The 25,392-nt window shown below is 35.4% G+C and overlaps 1 protein-coding gene across 20 annotated transcripts in view; it reads right to left on the minus strand.

Moving 5' to 3' along the window:
- Nucleotides 1-25,392, minus strand: part of RBFOX1 (RNA binding fox-1 homolog 1) — a 1,689,737-nt gene that overhangs the window by 623,660 nt on the left and 1,040,685 nt on the right. For all 20 annotated transcript variants that reach the window (XM_031951810.1, XM_031951238.1, XM_031951046.1 and 17 more), the window contains one exon: nucleotides 23,519-23,560. In XM_031951810.1, coding sequence (XP_031807670.1) covers nucleotides 23,519-23,560 — 42 coding nt within the window. The remainder of the gene's footprint in view (nucleotides 1-23,518; nucleotides 23,561-25,392) is intronic.

Consider the following 25,392-nt stretch of genomic DNA (forward strand, 5'->3'; position numbering starts at 1 on the left):
TGATATTCCTAAACTTTCCCAGCATGCCCACTTTCCTAGGGATTTGGGAAGGAGAGTGTGAATCAATCTACACAAACCTAGACCTGATAGTGAAAATCAAATCAGAGTTCATATACCATTATGACTGGTCACTAGCATCATGTTTCTATATGTAAACAGCATATATTCATTAGTGAAGAAATGGAAAAAATATTGATCATACTTACCATACAGTAGCAAATTTATTGTATGAAGTGGAATAAAATATAGTTCAAAGTACACCCTAGGATGATAAAATGAAGGATAAGAGGGAACCAAAAGGGTAAAACTTTCCTAAAGCCTTCAGAAAGATCTCAAAGAATTTAAGTAAGTAGTGGGTTAAGGATTTTCAAACCTTGTAACAAGCAAGGAAGAAAAACATACATACTTCCTAGGGACAGAAGGCTCTGTTAAATTTATACAATACAAACAGAACATTCTCTTTCATGGCTATGTAATGACAGCCATTTTATCAAAACTTTTCATATAGATAGGTCAGTCACTGCTCTGGTTTAAAAGGGAGGAAAGTTACAGAAATATAAAGGAGAATTTGGAGAAAAACAATCACCATATGTATATATGCATGACAATCATTCAAAGGGTTGAATTTTACTTATGATTCCTACATGTTCTGAAAAATTCCCTCTCCAAAGAGAAATGACAGCATCAAGGAATAAAAAAGAGTCTTGATACTGGTATTCAAGATTAAATTTTTAAAAAAGGATCTAGGCAAACTCATATAATGGATGACAGAGTTCAGATCCAAAGAGATACTGACAAACCAGAACTATGGAATGAATCTAATAATTTGAAATTTAATAGGTAGAAATATAAAGTTCCAAAATTGGATTAAAAAACCAACTCCCCGAATATAGGATGGGAGAAACATTGTTAGATGAAGGCTACCATGAAAAACATTTCTGGATTTTAGTACGGTGCAAACTCAAGAAAAAGTCAACATTCTGCCCCAGTAGATGGAAAAGCTTAATCCTAGGTCACATTAAGAGATGATAGTGTTCAGAGTGAGAAAGCTAATAATCCCACAATATTTTCACCTCTGGCCAGGACACAGCTGGAATACTGAGGTCATTTCAAACAAAAACAAGCTAGATGGACTATATCCAGAAGGGGACAACTAGGATGTGAAACTAGAGAACATACCTTTGAGAATAAGATGAAGGAACTATACTAGTCAGTCTGGAAAAGTGAAGATGAAGAAAGGACAAGAAATCTCTCTTCAAATACTCAAATACTAGAAGAAGGAATATTTATTCTGGCTGGGTCATAGCAAACATGCTACATATTGGGTAGAAGTTATAGAGATGAATTCCTGCTTAATAAAAAGAAATTCCAGTAAATTGTGTGTATGCTTTTATTATAAATATTCTGCATTGAGAAATAATGGGTTCTACTTGAACATTTTAATCAAAGATCAGATATTGAAGGTATTTTATAAAGGATTCCTGTCTAGGTATATAATGAATATGATATTTGTAATCCCTCCCCAAAGTTATAATTTGTGATTCTAAGAATTATGATTCTGGATGAGGTTAAATCATATGTGTACATACACACATTAATATAATATGCACATATACCTTTTAGGTACCTTCTTTTAGGTCCTCTCTCCTTTCTGCAGAGTAGAATACATGTTTCCAGCATCTTCCCTATCTTTTTTAGTTCTCTGAAATAAACACAGAGCCTATTTTTTAGGCTTTTTACATATATTAACTTAAAAAATGCACAGGAGGTAAAAGAAAAAAAGAATAGAGAGAGAAGTGGAAAGAGATCATAAAAACTTGCAGAAGTATTTAACCTTGTTCCTCAAGGATAATGCAAATAGTACTATACCTTTATTTTTCTTACCTTCTTCTATGAATAGAAAATACTTCAATTTGGCTGGAACATTGTACAAATTAAAAGAACATGAGATAAGCCTGGGGAGTAGGTTGGAGCCAAATTATGGAAGACCTTGAATGCCAGGATCAGTATTTATATTTCAGCAGAAATATAAATTCAGAAGAAAATTCAGGAAGGGGATCAATATGTTTAAGTACTGAAGTGACAAGACCAAAACAGTGAATTAGAAACACTACTTTTCCTGTACCTTTGTCTGGAGAGAGTATAGTCTGCTACCTGAAAGACTAATTTTGAGGTTGCTGTAATTGCATAAAATGGTAGAAACTGCACTAGCTCTGTTTTCAGTCTCTGAGTTTGAATCCTGCCTATGACTGGTGGTTGTTTATCCTTCCTTTTTGAAGAAAACCTTGGTAACAGTGAGGTAATGCTGTGACATGCAAGAGAGTTGGATTTTAATGAGGGTGGGATAAGTATTTTCTCCTCCAAAACTATCTGGGTCTGGTGACCAGATATAGATCAGAAAGATTGATAATGGACCTGAGTACAGACCTTGGCCTTTTTATGCTAATGTCTTCAACGGGTCTCAGTAATATAGAAGCAACAGCCCATTTAGTGACTGAGATTAACTAGGTAAAAAAGGAGACTAAGAATGGATTTCTTTAATCCAAAAACAAAACAAAACAAAACAAAAATAATTAAATGGATAAAGGAATAAATGTGGGATGGGAAGACCACAACAATTGCTATTTATATTTATTCTGAAGTAATCACAGTAAAAACATTGATCATGTGGGTTTGGGAAAGAAATAAGAAAGAAAGGAAGGAAGGAAGGAAGGAAAGGCAAGAGAGAGGGAGGAAGGGAAAAAAACAAGGAAAGCAAGAAAGGAGGGGAAGAAGGAAGCAAGGAAAGAAGGTTCTTAGTGGGGCAGCTCCTATTCATAGAGGTTGTTGTTGGTCCTTCATTCTGGATGATGATCATGACATCAGGGAGGTGATGCCATGAGATATGCAAGTGGATTGGATGTGTTTGTGTGTGTTTGTGTGTGTCTGTGTGTGTTTGTGTGTGTGTGTGTGTGTGTGTGTGTGTGTGTGTGTGTTTTGTGTTTAAAGTCACCAACCTTACTTTCTTCTCCAGAGTCTTTTGGATCTAGTGGCCAGATATAGATCAGAATGGCCCTCCCTTCCTCTGACACTCAGTATATATATGGCCTTCAGCAAATCATTTCCCAAGCTGAAATTTCCTCTCCTGTAAAATAATGAGGGAAGGAGGGCAATTCATGACTTCTGAGTTTTCTTCTGGGGCCAGCTCTAGGATTTTATATTAGCCCAGCTGAAAAAATATGAAGGTTTCAATTAGAGTGTTGTAGTCATGGGAAGAAAATTAAAGATAGGGAAATTTAAGGAAAGGTATTTCCTAGATAGAACTGACAGGACTTAACAACTAATTAAATGTAGGAGAGAGAGGCGTCAAATATGATGACCAATGACTCTAAGGTAGGTGACAGGAAGGACAGTGGTATCACCTTTAAAAAAGCAGAATTTAGGAGTAAGGGCAGGTTTTTTGGAGGAAAATGAGTTCAATTTTAGGTGAGGTGATTTTCAGGTGCCAGGTAGCTATATTTAGCTATTGGTCATATAAAACTTAATCTCTTAGAAGAGATTAGGGATGGAAATACAAATTTAGGGATCATCTATTTAGAGGTAATAATAGCCATACGATTACCAAGGCAGAGAAAGATAAAATGAGAAGAGATGAGAACCAAAGATACAACCTTGAGGACATCCATGGGAAAATTAGGAATGAACATATGAAAAAAATTATTTAGCACTTAACTAAGTTATTTATGCTAAGTATTACAGATAGATATACAGGCAAATAAAACAATCTGTGTGATAAAGGAGCTTGCTTTATTTTTTTTAATATGGAAATGATACTCACACCTCTCAGATTGGCTAAGATGATAGGAAAAGATAATGATAAAAGTTGGAGGGGAAGTGGGAAAACTGGGACACTGATACATTGTTGGTGGAGTTGTGAAATATAAAACCATGTATACCCTTTGGCCCAGCGGTGCCATTAGTGGGTCTGTATCCTAAGGAAATCATAAAGGAGGGAAAAAGACTCATATGTGCAAAACTGTTTGCAGCAGCTCTTTTTGTGGTAGCAAAGAACTGGATAATGAGTGGATGCCCATCAATTGAGGAATGGCTGAACACGGTGTTGTGTATGCTCTGATTTTTCTCTCCCAACATGATTCATAAAGCAATGTGCATTTAAAAAATCAAACTTAAAAGTAAATAAATAAAGTATGGAAAGATAACATTTAAGAGCTATAAAGGAAAATAAAGTAAATATTCAGTTGTATAGTTTAGAAACAGCCATACCTTACAGTAAAGTTAGTCAAAAAGCTCACCTACCAGTTTCCTTTTGTATAAATGAGTGAGCCAGACTAGAAATGAGACTAAAATGTAGATACAGAACTTATTATCTAATGTCCCCTTCCCATTCTAAAATGCCAATTCAATAATTGGCATTTTATCATCTTGTGTTCATTTAGTCCACTAATTGTGATCATTTAGTCCACTAATATTTTTAAACACCTGTTCTATGCCAAGCACTCTGCTACGTATCAGGATTACAAAAAAAGGCAAAAAACAATCCCAATCTTCAAGCGGCTCACAATCCAATGGGGGAGAAAGGATGCAAACAACTGTGTACAAATAAGATATATACAGGATACATTGAGAATAATCTCAAAGTGAAAGCACACAGACTAAGAAGGAAAGAGGAAGACTTCATGCACAAATGTGGGACTTTGGGCTGAAATGTGAAGGAAGCCAGATAAGCCACATGGTGGAGATGATGAGGGAGAATATTCTAGGCATGAGAACAGCCCAAGAAACTGTTTGGAGTCAAGAACAGCAAAATATCATTAAATCACAGAATATGTGGACAGAGGGTAAAGTCTTTGAGGTGAGAAAGCCTTTTATTGTGGAAAAGACATTGAATTTGTAATCACAGAACTTGAATTCAAATCTCAGTTGTAATTTGGTATCTACCAAGTGATTTAACTCCTATGCTTCCATATCTGTTTTCCCATTCTCAGAACAGGGGCAAAGGTCAGATTAGATGACCTCTAAGGTCCCTTCCACCTCTAGACACTTGATAATCTATGATCCAAGATCCTAAAAGAGAATAATATCATTTAGTAGAGGTAGTGGAAATGGAAAAAGGCTAATTCAAAATTTATTTTATGAGAAGAAATGACAACTTGAATATAAAGATATAGATTTTAAAAAAGCATCAAAGAAAATAAAATTTCTAGCCTTGAGTAACTAGAAGAACCAAATGATCTCACTTTGAGAGTTAATATAGGTAGCAAAGACTAAAGGACCAAATGCATCAGAAACCTACAACATGCCATTATTCTTTACCCTGTCAACATTAAGAAACAGTTATAAAACAATGAAACAACTTTCGATTTTCCCACTATCAACAGGCAAAGGTGAATGAGAAACTCTATTTAAGCAAAGAAATGGCCTGTGTATGTATGGGTTTTGAAAGGACAGGGAATTGTTCAAGAATGGTTACTAGAGGACTAGCATTAAATAAGGCTGGCAAAAAGCAATTGGAGTCAGATTCTGGAGAACCTTAATTCCTAGGTTAACAAATTCTGATTTTGCTTTAGAAATAATAGGGAGCCACTGACAGTTTTTGAGTAGGGGAGTGATGTGATTAAAACTGCCTTAGGAAGAGGACTCTCTTAAAAGAACTCTCACTTTATACCTAAGAAGCAAGGCAGTGGGGAGGGAACCAGGGTATTCTGCCTTCTAGTTCAGTGTTTTTTCATTACACATAACAAAGGTTATGTTTTTGGGTGAGGAAGAAGGTTTAAAGGGTAAATCAGCACTTGTGACCCTTATAGAAAAAAAAAAAAAAACCCGAAGGTATTCAAAGTGAACATTTGGTAGAAAATTTGCTTAGCTGGGTGTTTGACTAATAAACATGCAATTAGCCCAAAAATTAGTAAATCAGTTTAGATAGAACATGAGAAGGTGCCTTTCCTATCACTAAGTTAGCATTCCAAGTTAAAAAATCCTTCTTTGTAAAAACACTGATCTCATAGACAAAAACATGATCTAAGTCTAAAGTAAATCAAAGAGCATGGTCTCTAGCTTTAATTGTCTTCTCTTCTGACTAGTCAGTCAGCTGATCAAAGTAAAAATAAGATTGGAGTGGTAAACTAGGTCATATACTGCAGAGAGTTCGAGAAGGATAATGACAGTTATCAGGTCAATGGTTGGATGACCTTGGAAAAAGCAGCTTCAGGAAAAGTGGTAGGGACAGAAGCAAGTCCATGCAACTTCCCCTGCCGCATCTCATTCCTTAATCCTTTGTTCCTTTTTTAAGCTTCAAAATGTTCTTAACATTACTAAGGTAAGGAAAAAAAAAGAAAAAGATATTGCCCCCAGTTTTATTTTGTGTTTGTTTCTGTTAGGCATTTCTCTATTGTTTCAATGATAAAACTATGAAATAAGTAGATGATGAGGGTTAGATAATGTGAGGAACAAAAATGGGGAGGAAGGAAGAGATTCTAGAGGCAATGAGTAAATACAATTGATAAGACCTGGCAATTGATAAGATGTGAATGTCGAAGATGAAAGAAGCCTAAAGATAATGGAGATTTGGGGTCTGCATGACTAGGAAGATGTTGATTAAATCAAACAGAAAAGTTGGGCTGGTAATGTGTTTAATTTGGGACATGCTGAATATGAATGGTTGGAGGACCATACAGGTCCTCCATACCAATGTTTTTTGGAGGGACAGTTACAAGGATTGAGCTGGGAAAGAGGTTACAAAAGAGACTTGTTTTGGTTGATTTCACATAAATAATAGGTTTGCACCATTGTTGAATCTGAGGACTATAATCAGTAGTTACTGTGATAAATGAGTAGCAAGATAGTAAAAGCAGTTGGGGTTGTGAAGAGGGAGGGAGAAATGATTCAAAATCTAAAAATGATATGTGAATGAAAATAAAAATACACAAAAATCAGTTAACCTAAAATTAACTTGGAAGATATCTTTTGGTCTGGAGGGGGGAGGGAGAGAGGGATCATTAATAATACATCATCATACTGTATTTCTCTTCTGTAGAGATAGGACATGTCATTTATTGTGAATACATTTATTTATAGTTACTTTGTCGATCAGTTTTGTTCTACTATTTTTCTTTATTATAATGTTGGGAGAATTTATCAGAAAATATATATGTATATATAAATAACATTCACTATACATATATATACATATATTCACACATATATCTCAAAGGTTGCCAATATAAAATTTTAGGCAATCTAACAGTGAACTTCACTGATTTTCCACCAATTGGACTTGCTATTATATTGCAAAGTTAACTTTCTAAATACTTAATTCAATAAGTTGAGCAAATACTTCCTCTCCCCCATGAAAGAATAATCTCTCAAGTTTCTTAAAAGGGAGGGAAAGTGACTAATGGGCTGGGAGAAATTGGTTGTAGCTGGAAGCACATTTCAAAAGTGCATTTTGTTTATATTAAAATCTCATTTAAGTTTCAGTTCAAGCTGCTAACAGGGCAAGTTTAATATCACTAATACTTGTGCAACCTCAGAAAATTCCATTTTCATCAATATTATAGATACAATTTTAAAAGCACAAATATGGTAAGATACTGCTAATAGACTACCAATTATAATAGAAGACATGGATAGGATACTGAAATCTCACTGTGGAGCTCAGTGACAAACTTGATAATCATCAGTAATATGATGAAAGGTTACTAATACCAACATTTCACTATAGTGGCTCCCTCTAATTCTGCATTTATAACTTTACAAATGATTTGGTTATTCATAAATGCATCAGTCCTTTAGATTTTATGTACTAAGTTTAATTTCTCTTCTTAGTGTTTTGCTCACATTGCTTCCTTCTCATATTGGATGTTTCTTTCTTACTATTCTATATAAATATCAGTTAATATTATTATTCTCACCCATATAGTGACTGTCATACTCTGCTTTGTATCCACAGAGTTTTGAACACAGGAGGAGTTACATATTTATTGGATGGAAGAAGGATTTAATACTAATATTAATAAGTAATGCTAATTTTTTTTTTACCATTAAAACATATTCACCATCCAAAACCACATCACAGTGAAAGATGGTATTGTTCTTTTGTTCTCTAGACATAGACAGTATCTAAAAATTTTGATGAACTATTTTTATAATAGGTACTCCAGAATGTAAAGATGTAAGTTCACAGACTCCCTGAACTAGAGTCATTTTATACAAAGTGGTTCACCATTTTTGGACATGTGAAGGTGTTATGGTGTCCTATAACAAGTGAGAACTTACATAGGACAAGATTTCATTCAGGGCTAAAACCACATATAGATCTTGCAGGTTTCTTTGAAGATTATGATACCAGCGGCTCATCTTTCTGGACATGAAGAGTTCTGAGTGATGAAAAGCTAGCTGCTGGTCAGAGGATCCACAAATTTATAGCCAAGAGGAATGTTAAATATCATTTATTCCAATTTTCTTATTTTTACAAAAAAGGAAATTTAAATACAATAAGGTAAAGTGATGAATGACTCGACAGGCAGAATAGCTATATCTGAACCCAGATTCTATGATTATAAATCAAGCATTCTTTTCACTGTACTATGTTGATTTCATTGGAGTGATGGTACAGAATTATTCTGCTTTAACAAAGTCTAAGATTAGAGACCAGTGACTGTGAACCTCAACACCCACATTGTTACTGAACTGCACTGTAGCTGGCTGATCCAGAAATACAATGGAGAAAAAGTATTTAATTAAGATAGAGGCTAACAAAGTCTCTCTAGTCTCAAGAGATGAATGCAGAGGTATAGTCAATTACAAGAAGTTGTGCAATAAAAATACGCAGGGTCCAAGATGGAAAATAAAAAAAGGATATTGATCCTGATTATATAAAATGGAATGATTACCATTACTACCATGGTATAAGATGTCCCAGAAACTTTCCCTCAAACACACAATTATTAATTTTTTATTTTAAAATTTTAATGATCAAAAATTTGAGGGTATTTTTGAAGATACCATGCAAATTTTCTGGTCCAACCTTTTAATATTACAGAGGAAATTGAAGCTCAGAGGAATAAAGTAACTGTTCTAAAATTGTGTATATGATAAATGATAGAGTGTAATGTGCCTAAAATGGAATTCTTTTGGCCTCAACTCCTTCTCCTTTATTTCCATATTTCTGGCAAAGTCATCTACCATTGTCCTATCACCCATGTTTATAATTTCTTATACTTCTCCTACTCTATTTCCTATATATGATTAGTTCTAGATTCTCATTGGTTCTTCATCAGATAGGATGATGAAATAAAAAGGTAACTAGAGTTGGAAATAGAGGGCACCTGGATCTAAATCTCACTTCTATCCCTAAACTAAGTTTTCTAAGCCTCAATTTTCTCATCTGAAAAATATGGATAATACCTATATCTCTAACACCTATCCCTCAAGTTGTAGTTAGGCATCAAATAACAGAAAGCATATAAAGTTTTTTGTTAAACCTAATTTTGTTGTTCACTCATTTCAGTTGTGATCCACTCTTTTTGATTCCATTGTTTTTTGTTTTTTGGCAAGACACTGAAATGGAGAAATTTCAGTGCTATGCTTTCTACATCCTTTTGTTTTAGGTTGAAGAGTGCACAAAGTTGTATGTGTGTGTGTGTGTGTGTGTGTGTGTGTGTGTGTGTGTATGTATGTATAGGATTGCCCAGGATCACACAGCTAGGAAGTGTTAAATGTCTGAGGTCAGAATTGAACTCAGATCCTCCTGACTTCAGGGCTGATGCTCTATCCACTGCACCACCTAACTGTTCCCCCCCCCCTTTTTTTGAAGGCCAACAGGAGAACTACAGTTTTATTATTTCTTAAGAAATGTACATCTGACTAGTGTTGACTGGGAGGGTTACTGCTTAAAATAGTTGTCTCAGAGGTCATTTATCACTTTGCATTGCTGATGACCTGATCCAAGGGATGGCAGTCTGGCAAGGCAGACAGAGAAAGGATCTCCCTTATAACTCAGCATGTCTAGGACATGTGATGGGTTAAACTAGATGGGACCTGCATTTTTCATGCTTGAGGAAAAGATTTTCTCACGAATGGCTACACTGGTTATTAGGAGTTGGTTTTCCTTAATGGCGAACGTAGCCAGAGGAAACCTGACAAAATGCTACTCTGGGAGAATTTGCATGCACAAAGGTTTTTCAGCATTCGAAGCTGACTCCTGTTCACTGGTCCATGAATACCACAGCCACAGCCTTGTCAGCTCTGGTTTTGTCTACCTTAATCAGTTTTGGAATGTATAGTTAGGTTCCAATTTCACAACCTACACCACCTGAATAGCTGAAGGGGAAAAATAAAATAAATCACACATCCTCAGATCAGGATGATTTCAGAACATGTGACTTTCAGGGATCATGCGATTAGCTATTTGGGACATTATGTGATTCAAGCCAAGTCTCCAAGCTATTACAGGGAAAAGGAGACAAGAGTATGTTAAGACATTTAGCAGCAAATCAGTAAAGCCAAGTTGATCAAAACTGTTTTGATAATATCTTCAGGCTCTTTTGTTTCAAGTGATGCAAAAATATGCCTTTGGCTAAAAAAATGTTAGCCTGTCTATGCAATCCACACTACAGGATCTTTAATTACTACTACAGTGATGTAAATATGACCAAATGACTTGAAACATGCATTGTTAGCTCTAGTCCCTAATAGCTGTCAACATAACACCTGTACACATGTGTATATACACACACAGAGATACATATGATCTTTTTGCAAGCATGCATCCATTCATTTCTTCTTCATCTAAGAAGGCCTCCATGAATTCTTAAAAGGAAATTGTGATTAAAATGTACTCAACAGAATATATAAAATTTCTTCTTTCTTCCAGCAGATAAGTAGTAAGCTCAGTTGTAAACAGAGTATTCTATCAACTTCAGATTCCTGTTACTGTTCCTAGTCACTGTTCCATGCAGGTGCCAAATATAAGAGAGCTCAGGCTTCCAAGGTTCCCAAACTATCTAATAACCTAAAAGTCCCCTCAAGAAAAATCAAAAATCACTTAAGTATGATGAAAGAAAAATAGGAGCAGGGCCCAAAGAGATATCATGCAAAGGAGTATAGATGGAGACTGACTTTGGAGTCAGTTCACTCCTCATAAGAAGAAATGACTTCAAGAAAGTAAGATCTATTTTTTTTAGGTCTCAATACATTGAGGTTAACTGGAGACCTTTTAATAGGGGTATATAAATAGTTCTCAATGATAATAATAATATAATTATATAAAGAGCAATTTTATAGTGTTTTAAGGTTTTCAAAGCACTTTATAGATCTTATTTCATTAGAACTTTACAACAACCCTGTGAGATAGGTAAGCTGAGGAAACTGCTGAGAGAATTTAAGTGACTTGCCCAGGCCATGGTGACTAATAAAGGATCTGAAATAAGGCTTTATTGACTTCTGCTAGTTCTTTCCAATTTTCCTACCTGGCTCAATTCTTGAGTCTTTCTTTCATGACTATAACTTCCATTTTGAGATGAATGAATGAATGTAAAAACAAACACATAAATAAAAATAATTGAAGCATTCAGATTTAGTTATTGTAGCACAGTGGATAGAAGAGCTGGTTCAGATCTTGGTTCTGCTATTACCACCTGTATGGCCTTCCACAAGTTACTTAACTTCTCATCTATAAAGTGCCAGGGTTTAATTATATGACCTCTAAGATACTTTTTTCTAGTTCTAAATCTATGGTCCCATCACATAAACAGGAAATTAAAAAGAGATAACCTAAGTCTGACATTGATAACAGAGGAAACTGGACAGTATAACTCTTGCCTCTCACCAATCTCATCAGAGCTTCAAAAGGGACATTGGTGGGAATTATGGGAAGAAGAACTGAAAATAGACTTAAATAAGGTAGACTCAATACAAGAAAAATCATTGGTGGGAATTTGACAGTGCGTCTAACAATGGGAAGAAAAGGAAAAAAAAAGGTGAGTAGTTCTGGTAGTTTTTCCAAAGGAAAGTACAATATCTGACCTGCTTAAACTAAGTACTAGATTTGTGTTCTGTCTTTGGAAAATGGGCATTCCAGGATGTGAATAATTTAACTTATTCCTACTATGGTTAAGACCATACCCAGACGCTAGATGGCAAGGATATAAGATTAATGTCCCTACTGCTGCCAAAAAACAAATCAACCTACCAAAAACAAACAAACAAACAAAAACAGACCCTGCCCTCAAAAACTCTATTGTAGTACTGTGTGGTGTGGTGTAGTGTGGTGACAACTGAAAAATGTAACAATAGATCAGACTTAATTTGACTAGTATCTGTTCAAAAAACATATCAAAAGAGAGGTTATCAAAAACATAACAAAAGAGAATATCACACTCACTACTTGGAAAGATAAAACTAGATCACTGTAAGAAACTTTACTCACTATTCCTTTCTGCAAATAGTTCAACAGGATAATCGCAGAGAGCCCCCACTATGAGGCAGAAATCGCAATGTTTCTGGGTATTCTGTTTCATCCCAGAGGTGGAGAATTGGAATGGCAATTAGGCCTATTTAGGGGCATCTAGGTAGTACCAAATATTTCTTATTTTTTGAGAAATACATAACCTGGAGAAGGAAAATAACCTTTTTGAATTATAAGTCTTTGTTCCTAGAATATAGAGGCCTGGAATAAGTGCTTTAGTAAAAAATTTAAGAAATTAGAAGCGAAGATCATCTTCCTTCTTGCCCTTGGTGAGCTTACAATCTTTTTTTAAAATAGATTTTTTAAATGAAATCCTCTGGGCTTTTCTTTACCTAAAATTGTCTCTTTCTCCCAATTTCAGAAATCCTCTTAAAACAAATCATTTTTTTAGAGGATGAAAAAAAAATTCAGGAAAGCTGATCAATATATTGAAAAACTCCAATATTCAAAGTTCAATATCATTGGATACTTTACCTTTGCAAATGAATGAAAAAAAGCATCTTTTCTTGTTCAGTATGAAATTCTTAAATTTATGTAAGTTTATGCATTATTTGCATATATGTTTACATATTATGTATTTATTAAATTTAGCTAATTTAATCCTTTATATAACAGTTATTTCCAGTTAGCCACTCACATGTGCTGCTTCCACAAATCCCCTTATAACACAGGTTAAGTAAAACAAGTGGAACAAGTGATTGAATTTGATAGCATATCAATGTTTGGCACCCACTGTCAATTCTTGAATAAAAGAAAATTTATTTTATTGTAAGTTTTCCTGGACTAAAAATGGTCATTACAACTTCTTAGAATTTGGTTTCCTTTTATTGTTCTTTTGGTTTCCTGATCTAAAAAGTTTAACCAAAGAGGCAAAACAATTACTGCCCCCCACTTCCACAAGGGATGACCAAAAAAAAAATATATATATATGTGGATATGGATATGTATTTATATGTATATATATATATATATATATATATATATATATATACACACACACATAAATATATATACATATCAACATGACAATTTTATAAAAATTAAGCAACTATCATTTGAACCAAGTACAAAATAGACTGGTGTGATTAACCAAGAAAAGTAATGATTTTTGAAACAGATTTGGAAGGAAGAAATGAACATAGAATGGAGAAAAGAGACAATATAGCTAAATCAGAAATTTTTTTTTCAAGAAATGAACAGGCTAGTGCTGCCTTCATATTATGAAGACACACACACATACAGACAGACAAAATAAGTATATAATTCTGAAGTAATTGGTGATTGAAACATGAAATAAAAATTCTAAAATTCCTACAACTTTTCTCTGAACATATTTTTTTGTTATTGCTACCCTTTTCCAGAATTTTAAAATTTTCTTTTAAGAATGTTTTCTGCATACTTTATACTGCATCTTCTCATATTAGAGAGTATTAAGAATTAAAACCTTGATAGACCAAGAAAAGGGAAGAAACAATGAAATTTCCTAAAATCCTCTCATTTACCTTCTTTTAGGTCATAGCTATTAACTAACCAATCACCAATCTATCAATCAAGACTCTTCTGCATCTCTAGTCTAGATCCAGTATTGTATTTGGACCTGTGGATATGCCAAACAATTAAAAACATCATGCCTGCCCTGAGGAACTTACATTCTAGTGAAGGAGCAAAGCAATACTATGTAAAACTCTCTGAAAGATGCAGAAATTAGGTGGTACATTGGATTGTCTGCTGGGAGTGAAATCAGGAAATCTCATTTTCCTGAGTTAAAATATGACCTCAGACATTTACTAGATGTGTGATCCTGGGCAAATCATTTAAGCTTCTCTGCCTCAGTTTCCTCATCTGTCAAATAATCTGGAAAAGGAAATGACAAACCACTTCAATATCTTTGCCAAGAAAATCCCCAATAGGATCATGAAGAGTCAGACACAACTGATAAATGACTGAACAACAACAAAATGCTAAATTGAATGGCTAAAGATGAGTCATTTTGTGTAGTTTGGAAGAGAGGGAGATCATGGAAATAATTCCCCTTTTTTTTTTTTAGCAGGAATCTGTCTGGAATATAGAAACCCTGATCTCTGTGATAAAGAAAGGACAACAATCACCTTGAAACAAACACTTCACCTCAGAGAGACTCCAGATTATGGAAAAATTATGAAAATACTTAAAGAAATTCTTTTTTGTTCTTTCCATCTGTTTTTCCCTCTGAAATCTTATTACCATAAAGAGCCTGAGAAGGCCAGCCAGACAGTGTTAACTATAGAGAGGCACAAACGTAAGCATAAACTTAGGAAGAGAAGGGTATGGTATGTGTGTGTATGGTGAAAGGAGGAAGAGGGGGGATAAGAAAGACCAGAAGGAGCAAGTCTATATCCTTCCCTCACATTTGTAATGCATAATTATCCCATGAATCCTTATATCTCTTCAGGATGTCAAGGACAAAGGTTTAAGATGTTGATGCTTTTAGCTTATTCCATTTATAAGGAGTTGAATTTTCTGCATTTTTTTTTAACCTGAACTATGAACCTTAAAATTTTCTAAGTTCAGTCTATGAGACCTAAAGTTCTCTTTATTTTTATGTTGTCTCTTCCCTTAGGATCTAAGTTTCCTGAAGATAGTAACCTTTTTTCTTTCTTTCTTTCTTCATAATTCCAGGACTTAGAACAAGGCTACTGGGATAAAGTAAGCAGCTAATGAGTGTTTGTTGACTGAATTATTGATTGACCAGGCTGAATGGAAATGTATAGTGGTAGAGGGGACTGCCTTCCTGGTTAATGTCATTACTGGGTTGGTCTCTCCTTGTCTGTTTACCTACTTAACTACCTATGTACCTACCTACTTTCTTACCTATCTATGTACCTACCTACCTATTTTACCTTCCTTCCTTCCTTCCTTCTTTCCTTCCTTCTTTCCTTCCTTCTTCCTTCCTTCTTCCTTCCTTCCTTCCTCCCTCCCTTCCTTCCTTCCTTCCTTTTTTTATTTGTTAGGAGGGAGAACAGTTTGTTCAAATTATCAGGAAATGGTTTCCTTCTCATCACTCACTCCTACTGAATGCCTCCCTAAGATTAGGAACCATAAGACTGGCTGTTCATTTGTTCCCTTCGTTCCCCCCTTTCAAATATTTTTTTGGAATGACATTTGTGTCTCTTAGAAGAGTAGAGCGGGGAGATGAGTCCTCACTGAGACATCAGTCACAGAAATGAGAAACATCTCTGACAAATTGAAATGCCAGCATTATTAGCTGTTTCACTCGAAGCTGCTTGATTCAGTGATAAAAATAAGTTAAGCGGCTGATTTGCCCTGGAAAAGGGAAGAGGACTAGGATAAAGGGCTGGCTTTTTTTAAAAAGAAAATTGAGAGTTAATATTTAGGCCAAGACATCTAAAGCATGAACCATTATGGGTTCCCAAGAAGAAACTAAAAGATTTAGTAATATTAAGGATGCATTAATGGGGTGTCAGTGATACAGGACCCATCATAAGGTAAGGTGAAGAATTATATACTTTTTTTCCCTTTTTAAACCATTCTACTTTTTTAGGTGAAGGAACTCAAATCCCTAGTCAGGCAAGAGAATTCTGCATAATAATGACCTAAGGATTTTATTCATCAATAAATATTCTAACAGGCAATATAGTATATGTGCCCTAAGTCTAGATCAAGATTAAACATTTTGTGCACCATGGGCTCCTTTGGTTAGGTAGTGGGGATGCAATGGGAAAATTGCTTTTATTTTGAGACACAGTTCCTGAGCTTCCTGATTTCTTTCTCTCTTTCTTTCCTCCTTTCCTCTCTTCCTTCATTTGTTTTTTTTTTTTCTTTCAGAGGCAATCAGGGTAAAGTTACTTGCCCAGGGTCTCACAGTTAGTAAATATCTGAGGCCAGATTTGAACTCACATGCTTTTGACTCCAGGTCCAGTATTATATCCACTGCACAACTTAACTGCCCCAGCTTCCTTAGATTTCAACAAGGATCCATAAAACAACATGAAGAATCTTGAACTTGATGGTCCCTGGGATTTCTTCCAGTTCTAGATCAATGACTGTATCATCCAATAATTTTATGGAAGTCTTGGAAAATATATTATTGCAAGTCTCAGTTCTGCTATTTGTGATAATAACCCTATGTGATCTAGGGCAGGAAAATTAAGTGCTCTGAATCATAGAATTTTCATGTATAAAATGTGGGTTTTAGATTCCATGAACCTAATGTACCTTTTAGCTCTAAATCTTAGATTCTATAATTTCTTAGGAGTTTATATTTACAGAAGGACTGATTCCTGAAACTCCCTTCATATTGAGTCCTCATCCTTCTACTTGTCCCTTTTCTTCCCCATCAAGTCTTTAACTTGCTAGGTTATCCCATGGCTATAAGCACAATTATTTTCAGATTGGTTTTAGAAAATTTAATTCAGTGACACATATGCTTATTAAAGACCTACTATTTGACAAGAATTGGGGGTGAAGATAATCCTTGCCTTCAAAAACCTTATATTCTACTAGGAGGATACAATATATACATAAGTATACCTACATAAAAGGAGAGAGAGGGAAGGAGAGGGACAGACACACACATACAAACACAGAGAGAGAGAGAGAGAGAGAGACAGAGAACAGAGACAGAGACAGAGAGAGACAGAAATGGAGACAGAGACAGATTCAGAGACACAAAGAGATATTGGGACACTGGGAAGAGGGAGTCAGAATAAAAGCTGCCCATAAGAGATGGCACCTGGACAGTGCTCTGAAGACCCCAAGGAATATGAAACAAGGTGAATGTAAGAAGGAAGTATATTTCAAATTTAGACATGAGGGGTGGGTACTTGTACTAAGACACAAAGGCAATAAATGAAATGATCCATATAAGGAACAACTAATAGCCAGTTTTGACAGGAATGAAGTATATGTTCAGGGAAGTAATAAGAAATAGGAATGGAAAGCTAGGGAGACTTGGAATATAAAATATTATAAATGCCAGGATGAATATTTTGTATTTTATCTTAAAGGCAATAATGAACCTCTAAAGATTTTTTAGATTGAGGAGGGAGGGAAAGTTAACATGATCCAAACTATGTTTTAGGAATATCAATGTGTTAGTTTTATGGAGAATAGATTAGAGAAGGGAGAAAATTTGAACAAGAAAACCAATGAGGAAATTGGAGGCTATTGCTATAGTTTAGGCAAAAGGCACTGAGGAGCTAGAGTAGGGTAGAAGATATGTGATTAAAAAGAAAAGGGTGGGTGAATGGGATGTGGTAGAAGTAGGATTAACATGACTTTGAAATTAATTGGATAAGGGGCTAAGGGAAAGAGTAATGTCAATGATAACTCCACAATTGGTGATGTTATCAACAGAAATCAAGAAGTATAGTGGATTGAATGGGTTCTGTTCTGAACCAAGCATAATTGGTTCTGTTTCAGCAATGCTGAGTTTGAGATGCTCGTGGGATACCCAAGTGGAGATACCTGGTAGGTATATGATTTTATATATGTATATATATATATATATATATATATATATATATATATATATATAAGATTATATAAGGAGACAGAGTAGGGCTCCAAACACAAATGTAGGAATCCTCTGCAGAAATGCAATTGAACTCATAGGAACTGATGAGATCACCAAAGGTAAGAGTAAAAAGTGAGATGAGAAAGAAGTCTTTTCTTCCACTACTTTTTACTATAGAGGCCAGAGGAGTTATATTTCTGGAGTTCCAAGTTAGAACTTTGGATGGATTTCCCCGTAGAAATTTGGTGGGCTTTCAGGACTGCATTTAGAAATGTTGTATTAACTAAGCTCTGACATACATGCACATTTAAGGAGAGGAAGCAGCTTTCTTTTTTCTATCTTTCCACCAATGTGACTGTCTAGCTAGGCTTACCTCCATGTGAGGTAAATCAGTAATGGTTTTAATTATTATGCTATTGCTAAGTGTCTTGATAAAAACTAATGATAGCTAGACTAGGCAGTAGTGAAAATAGACTTAGGAGACTGGCGAAAGTCAAACTTGTTCTTCCCAAGGGATGATTCATCAAGGTAAAGAATAACGGAGGCAGCAGTTCAGGAATACAACGTTGTATACTACCGCTCCAAAATTCTAGTCTTCAGACTTCAAACTTATAAGGAATATTTGGGTAGTTGTATGAGGAGCTGAGTGGGATGGAGGCATTTATAGCCAGAGTTTGGGGACACTCAGTAGGACCATGTCCTTTCATGTATCAGTGTGCGTACTACCTGGATAATACTGCTTAGGTTTAATACTGTACTTGAGAGAGACACTGTGGGTTAAATTGAATCCAAACATATTCTTGTCTAAAAGACTATTTTGCAGAGAACTTGCACAAGGCAAGCAATCACATGCTATATCACATATAGAAGTGATATAAGGACACTCTTAGGATCCCTTGATTTCATAACATGGGAGACATTGGCACAGTATCACCCAGAATGGCATGGCCTCATCAAAAAAAGGTGCTGAGCTCTATGAGCAAAGCAGAATTGAAGTACCTGAAAAGAAATGAACAATTTGTAAATTTAGAGAATCCACCCCAAATATTCATATGAACTATTTATACCCAACCTGTGATAGAGAATTCCAAGCTCATATTGGGCTGATCAGTCACAGTGAGACACACTGTAAGCTTGACACTAACATGATGATGTTATTTTGGTCCTTTTTGAGAATTAAAAACAGCCAGTCAACCAACCAACCAACCCATCAACCAATGGGCTAAACTGACTTTTATAGACTACAATGGGAATATGAATGATATGTGTAAACAAGCTGCAATATCTTTAAATGCACGAGAAGTCATGGAAAGAATACTGTCAGAACAAAGTTGGAATAGAAAATGAAAAAGGTTGGTCATGAGGTGAGAACAAGTAATGACTGATGAACAGGTTGTATTCACCATTGCTACTTACATGAGGAAGGTCTTCAATAAAGCATTAAACTGGGAATCACCTGAATCCCTAATGTTAAACAGGCAAACACTAAAAACAAAACAAAAAACCAAACCCCCAACTTCAAACCCAACAATGATACTTTAGCATAATTTCAAAAAGTTGTGGTTGTTTCCTAAACTGTTGGATTGCCTAGGCAGGCGGTCCTAAACTAGTAAGGGTGGTGACTCCCCTAAGGCAGGTCTGAATTTTAATAAAGAGGGAACCAATGCCTTCCATTTTCTTATCTCCCTCCCAAGGCTGTTGGAAGGCTTAATTATCTGATGCCTGGATGAAAGGCATTATGTAAGTGAATATTATCATTAGCAATTTGCATTTTGTAACTCACATTACTCTTCTATCTAGCAGAAATGAGAAACTAGCTTCTAACTGGCAAATTAAATATTGATACTGTAGATACGCTTCACCAGATCATTCACGGGTTGGGGCTGTGCAAAACTTAGTCTCTTTTCTAGGGCTGTTCCCTGAGCAGAATAGCACCCAGCCATTAACCATCTGAGCTGGCTTTTGAACCTATTTCTGTCTCATCATCCTAACCGTGTTTTGTCTTATTGTTGTTGCTGGCTTTCTATTTTCTTGTTTGTTTTGTATTTTCCAGTAGAAGGGATGGATGTACAGTGTCCCATCCACAGTCCCTGACCTGCTGCTCCCCTTTAGAACCCATGGCTTTCATTTTCCAGATGGCTAGTCAGGGTTGGGGATACAATCCATAACCATGAAACAGGGTCTTTAATTAGCCCCAGGGGGAGTAAACCCACCAATTTGGCCTCATTAGCAGGGTGCTCTAACCAAATGAGCCACCCAGAACACAGGACAAAACACTCACTTGTCTCAAAAGAATATCAGAAACTTCCCATATGTGAAGCTGAGAGCAATGCAAAAAAAAAAAAAAAAAAAAAAAGGACATATGTGTGAGGAATTTAATTTTTCTCAATTTCTGCCGTAGCAAAGAAGTTGAAGGGTAGAAGAATCATGCAGATATTGGACAATTAAACTTATTTCAAAAATCTGGGTTGCAGAATATCAGTTCTGAGATACCCTGTAAGTGGTCTGCCTTAGGGAGTGCATTATTAATTCCACCAGACCACTTTGGCACAAATTAGCTCACTGTCTTCAATACCATTTGGCAGGCAAAACTATTTAACTCTTGGGGCCAAGAATTAATATGCAGCTTTCACAGTGAGCTTTTGACTCCCTTCTCCCCAGCAAAATCAGGCCTACTGCTTTGAAAATAGAGTTGTGAAGTGTCTTCCTTTCACACCAATGCTTCTAACAGCTGACTGCCCCTCTTCTGCAAATTCTCTCTTCCCTTCCCAAACATAGATACTTCACACACACAACTCTCCATGGTAATAAGGAATCATTATTTTCTATTGTCAGATTCTTAAGGGAGAATCACCATTTGGGATTCCCTATAAAATCAAGAACCAGGAAGTTTCCTTTTACAATATTTTAGGGATAACAAAGAAGGGAGCAAAGGGAATATAGAGAAATTAGAATCTTAGCAGAGGGTACTATAGTCTATTTCTGCACGCTCCTCTTTATAGGTGGATAAGGCAAAAGGGATGCATTATAATACTATTCATATTAATTTCTTGTTTCTAATTGTAGGGCAGAATGTACCAATCAAGAAATTCTAAATCGGACAACACTGCCATACTTCAGTCATCCTGCAGAGCAATTCTGAAAATGTATTTTGACTGCTGTATTTAATATGTGTATATGTGTATATATATATGTGTGTGTGTGTATGTGTGTGTGTGTGTATGTGTGTGTGTGTATACACACATATAGATAAAGAATCGTGGGTGGCAGGCAAACATTCTTAAATATCTTTACTAATCAAATCACTCCATTCCTCTCTAAAACAAATAAGAAAAAGTGTATTCTATTGAGAAATACATATCAATCATTTGTGATCAAGATTTCCATCAGAACATTGGTAAAATAAATGATATCAGAAAAATTCTTAATGAGAAAAGGCATTGTTTTACATTGGCATTTATATGGATCATATTTCTCTTTGTTTTTAGACATGATATTCCTGCTTTGTATCTCAAAGTTAAGACATCCTATTTTGAATAAAAAAGAATCAGCCTTTGAGCCAAGTATATAGATCGACTGGCACAATGATTTTCATTAAACTAATTATTCTATTCTGCCAAATATCTGTTCAGATCTGTCTCATTGAAATCTCTAGTAAAATACAAGCTCTTTGAGGTCAGGAATAATTTTGGTTTTATCTTTGTATCTTTATCAATTTAGCAAAGTGTTATGCATTTAAATGCTTAATAAATGTAGGTTGAGTTGACTGACTGCATAACTGAATTAATAGTATCATTCAATTAATTTGGTATAATGCAGATAACGACAAAAGAGGCAAAGATACAGATGAAAGTACTGGAAACTGAAGCCACAGTCCTTTGGAAAGAACAAATTTCTAGCTTCTACAACAAGGACTGGCAGCTCCTTATAGACAGCAGAATTCATTTATATTGCTAACTCATTTTATGTTATATTTGATGAGCATAGTATTCATTTGGACCACACATTTCAAAGTATCTTAATTATGTAGAATTATCAGTGACTCATTAAAACAAAAGCATAGATAACTTCTTATCTAGTTCTGACCCATTTCTGACCAGCATATTCTATCCAAACAGGAACAAAAATCTGAAGCTGCAATGCATTATTTACCAGGAAGGACCAGTGGTTCAGACAGCAGGGAGAAGCAATAAGGGAGTTCTGGAAAAGCTTAAAGCGTTTTGAAGGCTCTTTCATACTCTAGTCACAACTAATGTAAACACACACAGCTACTTAGCAGTGGGTGGATGTGAGAGGTTAATGGAAAGGAGGTGGATAAGGAAGGACATGGTCTTAATTCCTAGTATTAATGCAATGATTTCAATTTGGGATGGCTGTTTTGGCTTTTGATCACATATTAATAAAGCCTGGCGTGAAAAGTGATAATGCAATTGAAATAAGTCCATGATTTGTTCAGAGGGGAAAAGAACTAACTTACCTTGGCTCAATCATATGAGTACTATGAATAGTATTCTGAAAAAATAAAAGTCAAGGGATAACATCATTTCGTAGTGGTACCAAGCATCTTGAGAAATAGATCTCATAGGTATAGGGAATTCCCAATTAGAAGTCTTATCCCTGTCTCTCAAACTCCCACCACACCAGAGAGGTGAATGCTCTGCCCAGAGTCACTAAGAAGTTCACATGGTCATATAATCAATATGTATTGGAAGACTTGAATACATGTTTGTAAGTTAAATTTAGTATGTTAGGTACTCTCACAAAGAAGTTGAGTGTAATGGTTTTGTATGGAGCAAGAAACTTCTTTTTTTCTGAAATGTTATGAATATATGACTTACAGAAGATTATGGCACAGTTAAATGGAATCATTCTATTGATCATATATAACTGAGGTCTGTGATCAAGAGATTTGTCAAACCAAAAAAGGGTACCCAATTGCTCACATGAAATGGAGAATATTTCACATCCAACTGAATTGGGCAACAGACTTCAAAATAACAAAACCAAAGACCAAATTTAAAAGCTCCATCTCCTTCCTCCACAATCACAACTGCCACTAACCTAGAGAGGCCTTCAAAATACTGAATCCTTTGAGAAAATGTCCTTGGCATATTAGCTGAATGCCTAGTGCAGATAGCAATAAAAGGATATTTTAGCCACGCAGCAAACAACCTGATGTTCATGTTAAGAAAACGGCTGGACATTCTTCTGACTATTGTTATTACTTTGTTATTACTTAGACTTCATATTGTACACAAAAAGAATACAGTGACATCCAACAAATTCCATAAGAGAAGTATTTATTGCTGAATCTAAATAAAAAAAATCCATATCTACTATAATGGCACTCCAAAAGAAGACATACTGTTTTTGTCAAACCAATCAATAGTTAATTATATGGGATAAATATTTTCATCACTAAAAGACAAAAGTTGCAGCCCAGTATTCAGAACTCATGTCTCCTGTGAACATGAAAAACATTTGGCTCATTATACAGAAATGAGAGAAAGGGGTGCTTTTCAAGCTGATGTACCTACCCTTAGTTGGTCTCTTTCACAATTCATCTGCTGCCTTGAAACCTACAAAGGAAAATAAAAAGAGTTCTGCATTGGTTTTTTAAAAATAATTAAATAAAGTAGAAAATTACTTTTCGTGACAGTTTATAAAGTAAATGAGAATAATCTTAAAGAGAGAATTAAATATCATAAACTCTGGCTAATCTCATTAGGTGACCAAGGAATACAATTGAAATGATTTCACAATCTGAAAGAGACCCAAGGGGCAAAGGACAAGCAAGAAGCAACCTGAGAAGTGTGAGCAAAAAGCATTCTTCTGTATAATAATCAAATCCTTTCTTACTGCTCAGGAGGTCAAGGCAACTTTCTCCTAAGCCCAGTCACAGCCTACAGTAGGAAACAATCCAGTGGCATATCCTCTGAAGCAGTAGAACCTACAAACACAACCCGGGCAGAACTATTTTCTTGCCCGATTGGTTTCTTTTCAATTTCCTTTTGGAAAAAAATAGTAAATTAAGTTAAATAGCATGACATGCCACCAACTTGCAAAGATTCACATTTGTGAAAGCATCAGATCCAAATGCTCTCTCAAAGCAGCCTCTAGTCATTGTAAAGTCTCCTCGAATAAGGGTAAAAAATGAAAATGAGAATAGAGATAATAAGGAGAATTCAAGTCAGGTCAATTGGAGTCTAATAGCCAACAGCAGCTTTGTATTATCAAAATGGCTTGGGAATAAACATTGAGAAAACCATTTTCTTCATGTCAAAATGAAGGGCAGTCACAGGGCATTATCACTATTCTGCTTCTGCCTTTGACCCCATATACCAATGACTAAAACTTGAAAAGCAGTATCCAGTAGGGGAAACGAAGGATCCAGGAAGTCCTGATTTCAAATGCCATTTCTGACAGATATTAGCAGTGTGACTAGTATAAGTCACTAAATCTCTCAATTCCCCCTCTTCCCTTATAATTCTATAAAATGAATCAACATGGATGAATTGTTGATTTCCTTTGGCAGAAGGATTTTTGAAGCACATTGTTGAAATCAAAGATACAGACCACTTCTTCTCCAATAGCAAAAATCATATATACATAGAGGATTTCAGGATGATAGGAGAGAGTCATAGTTAATTAGGCCTAGAAAGAACCTTAGGCATGATATGTTTCAAAACCCTTGATTTACAGATTAAGAAACTGAATTTCAGAGAGACAATGTGATTTGTCCAGGATCATAGAGCAAGTTCAAGTAAAAAGACTGGACTAGAACCCCTAGTCTTCTATCCATATTCTGCTGTTTTCCATATGCCAGACAATTCTTGCTAACATGACTTCAAGATTAAGTTTGATCCATTCATTTCACCAAGAGCACACATTATATAACAAGATGGCAACGTAAATTACACAAGTTGAGGGCTGGCATGAAGGATGATATTAAGTAGTACAGGAAAAAAAAAGTAGGATGTGATCTAAAATGTTCTTTCTTACATACTATATACGTGACCTTGAACATGTCATTTGGTATCTCTAAACTGCAGTTTCCTCATCGGGAAAAAATAACAACAAAATAAAACATGAGGATGGTAATCCCTAAGGTCCCTTTCAGCTTGAAAACTGTAAAGCTAAGTTTGATTCTTTACATGTCCTTCCTCCACTCTTTTCTGTAAGAGGCATTACCTGTCAGTGCCATGACTTTCAGATGAGCTGTGACCCATTGAAATAAATAAGAATAACAACCCATTTGTGGGGGATGGGGGATAGGATTAGAGACAGAGGCAGAAAAACAGAGAGAGACAGAGATACACAAAGAGAAATAGACACAAAGAGACAGAGAGAGAGAATTAGAGACACAGAGAGAGATAAAGACACAGAGACAAAGAAAAAGACAGAAAGAAAG

Source organism: Sarcophilus harrisii, chromosome 1, assembly GCF_902635505.1.
Source record: "Sarcophilus harrisii chromosome 1, mSarHar1.11, whole genome shotgun sequence".
In the NCBI taxonomy this organism is placed as follows: domain Eukaryota; kingdom Metazoa; phylum Chordata; class Mammalia; order Dasyuromorphia; family Dasyuridae; genus Sarcophilus; species Sarcophilus harrisii.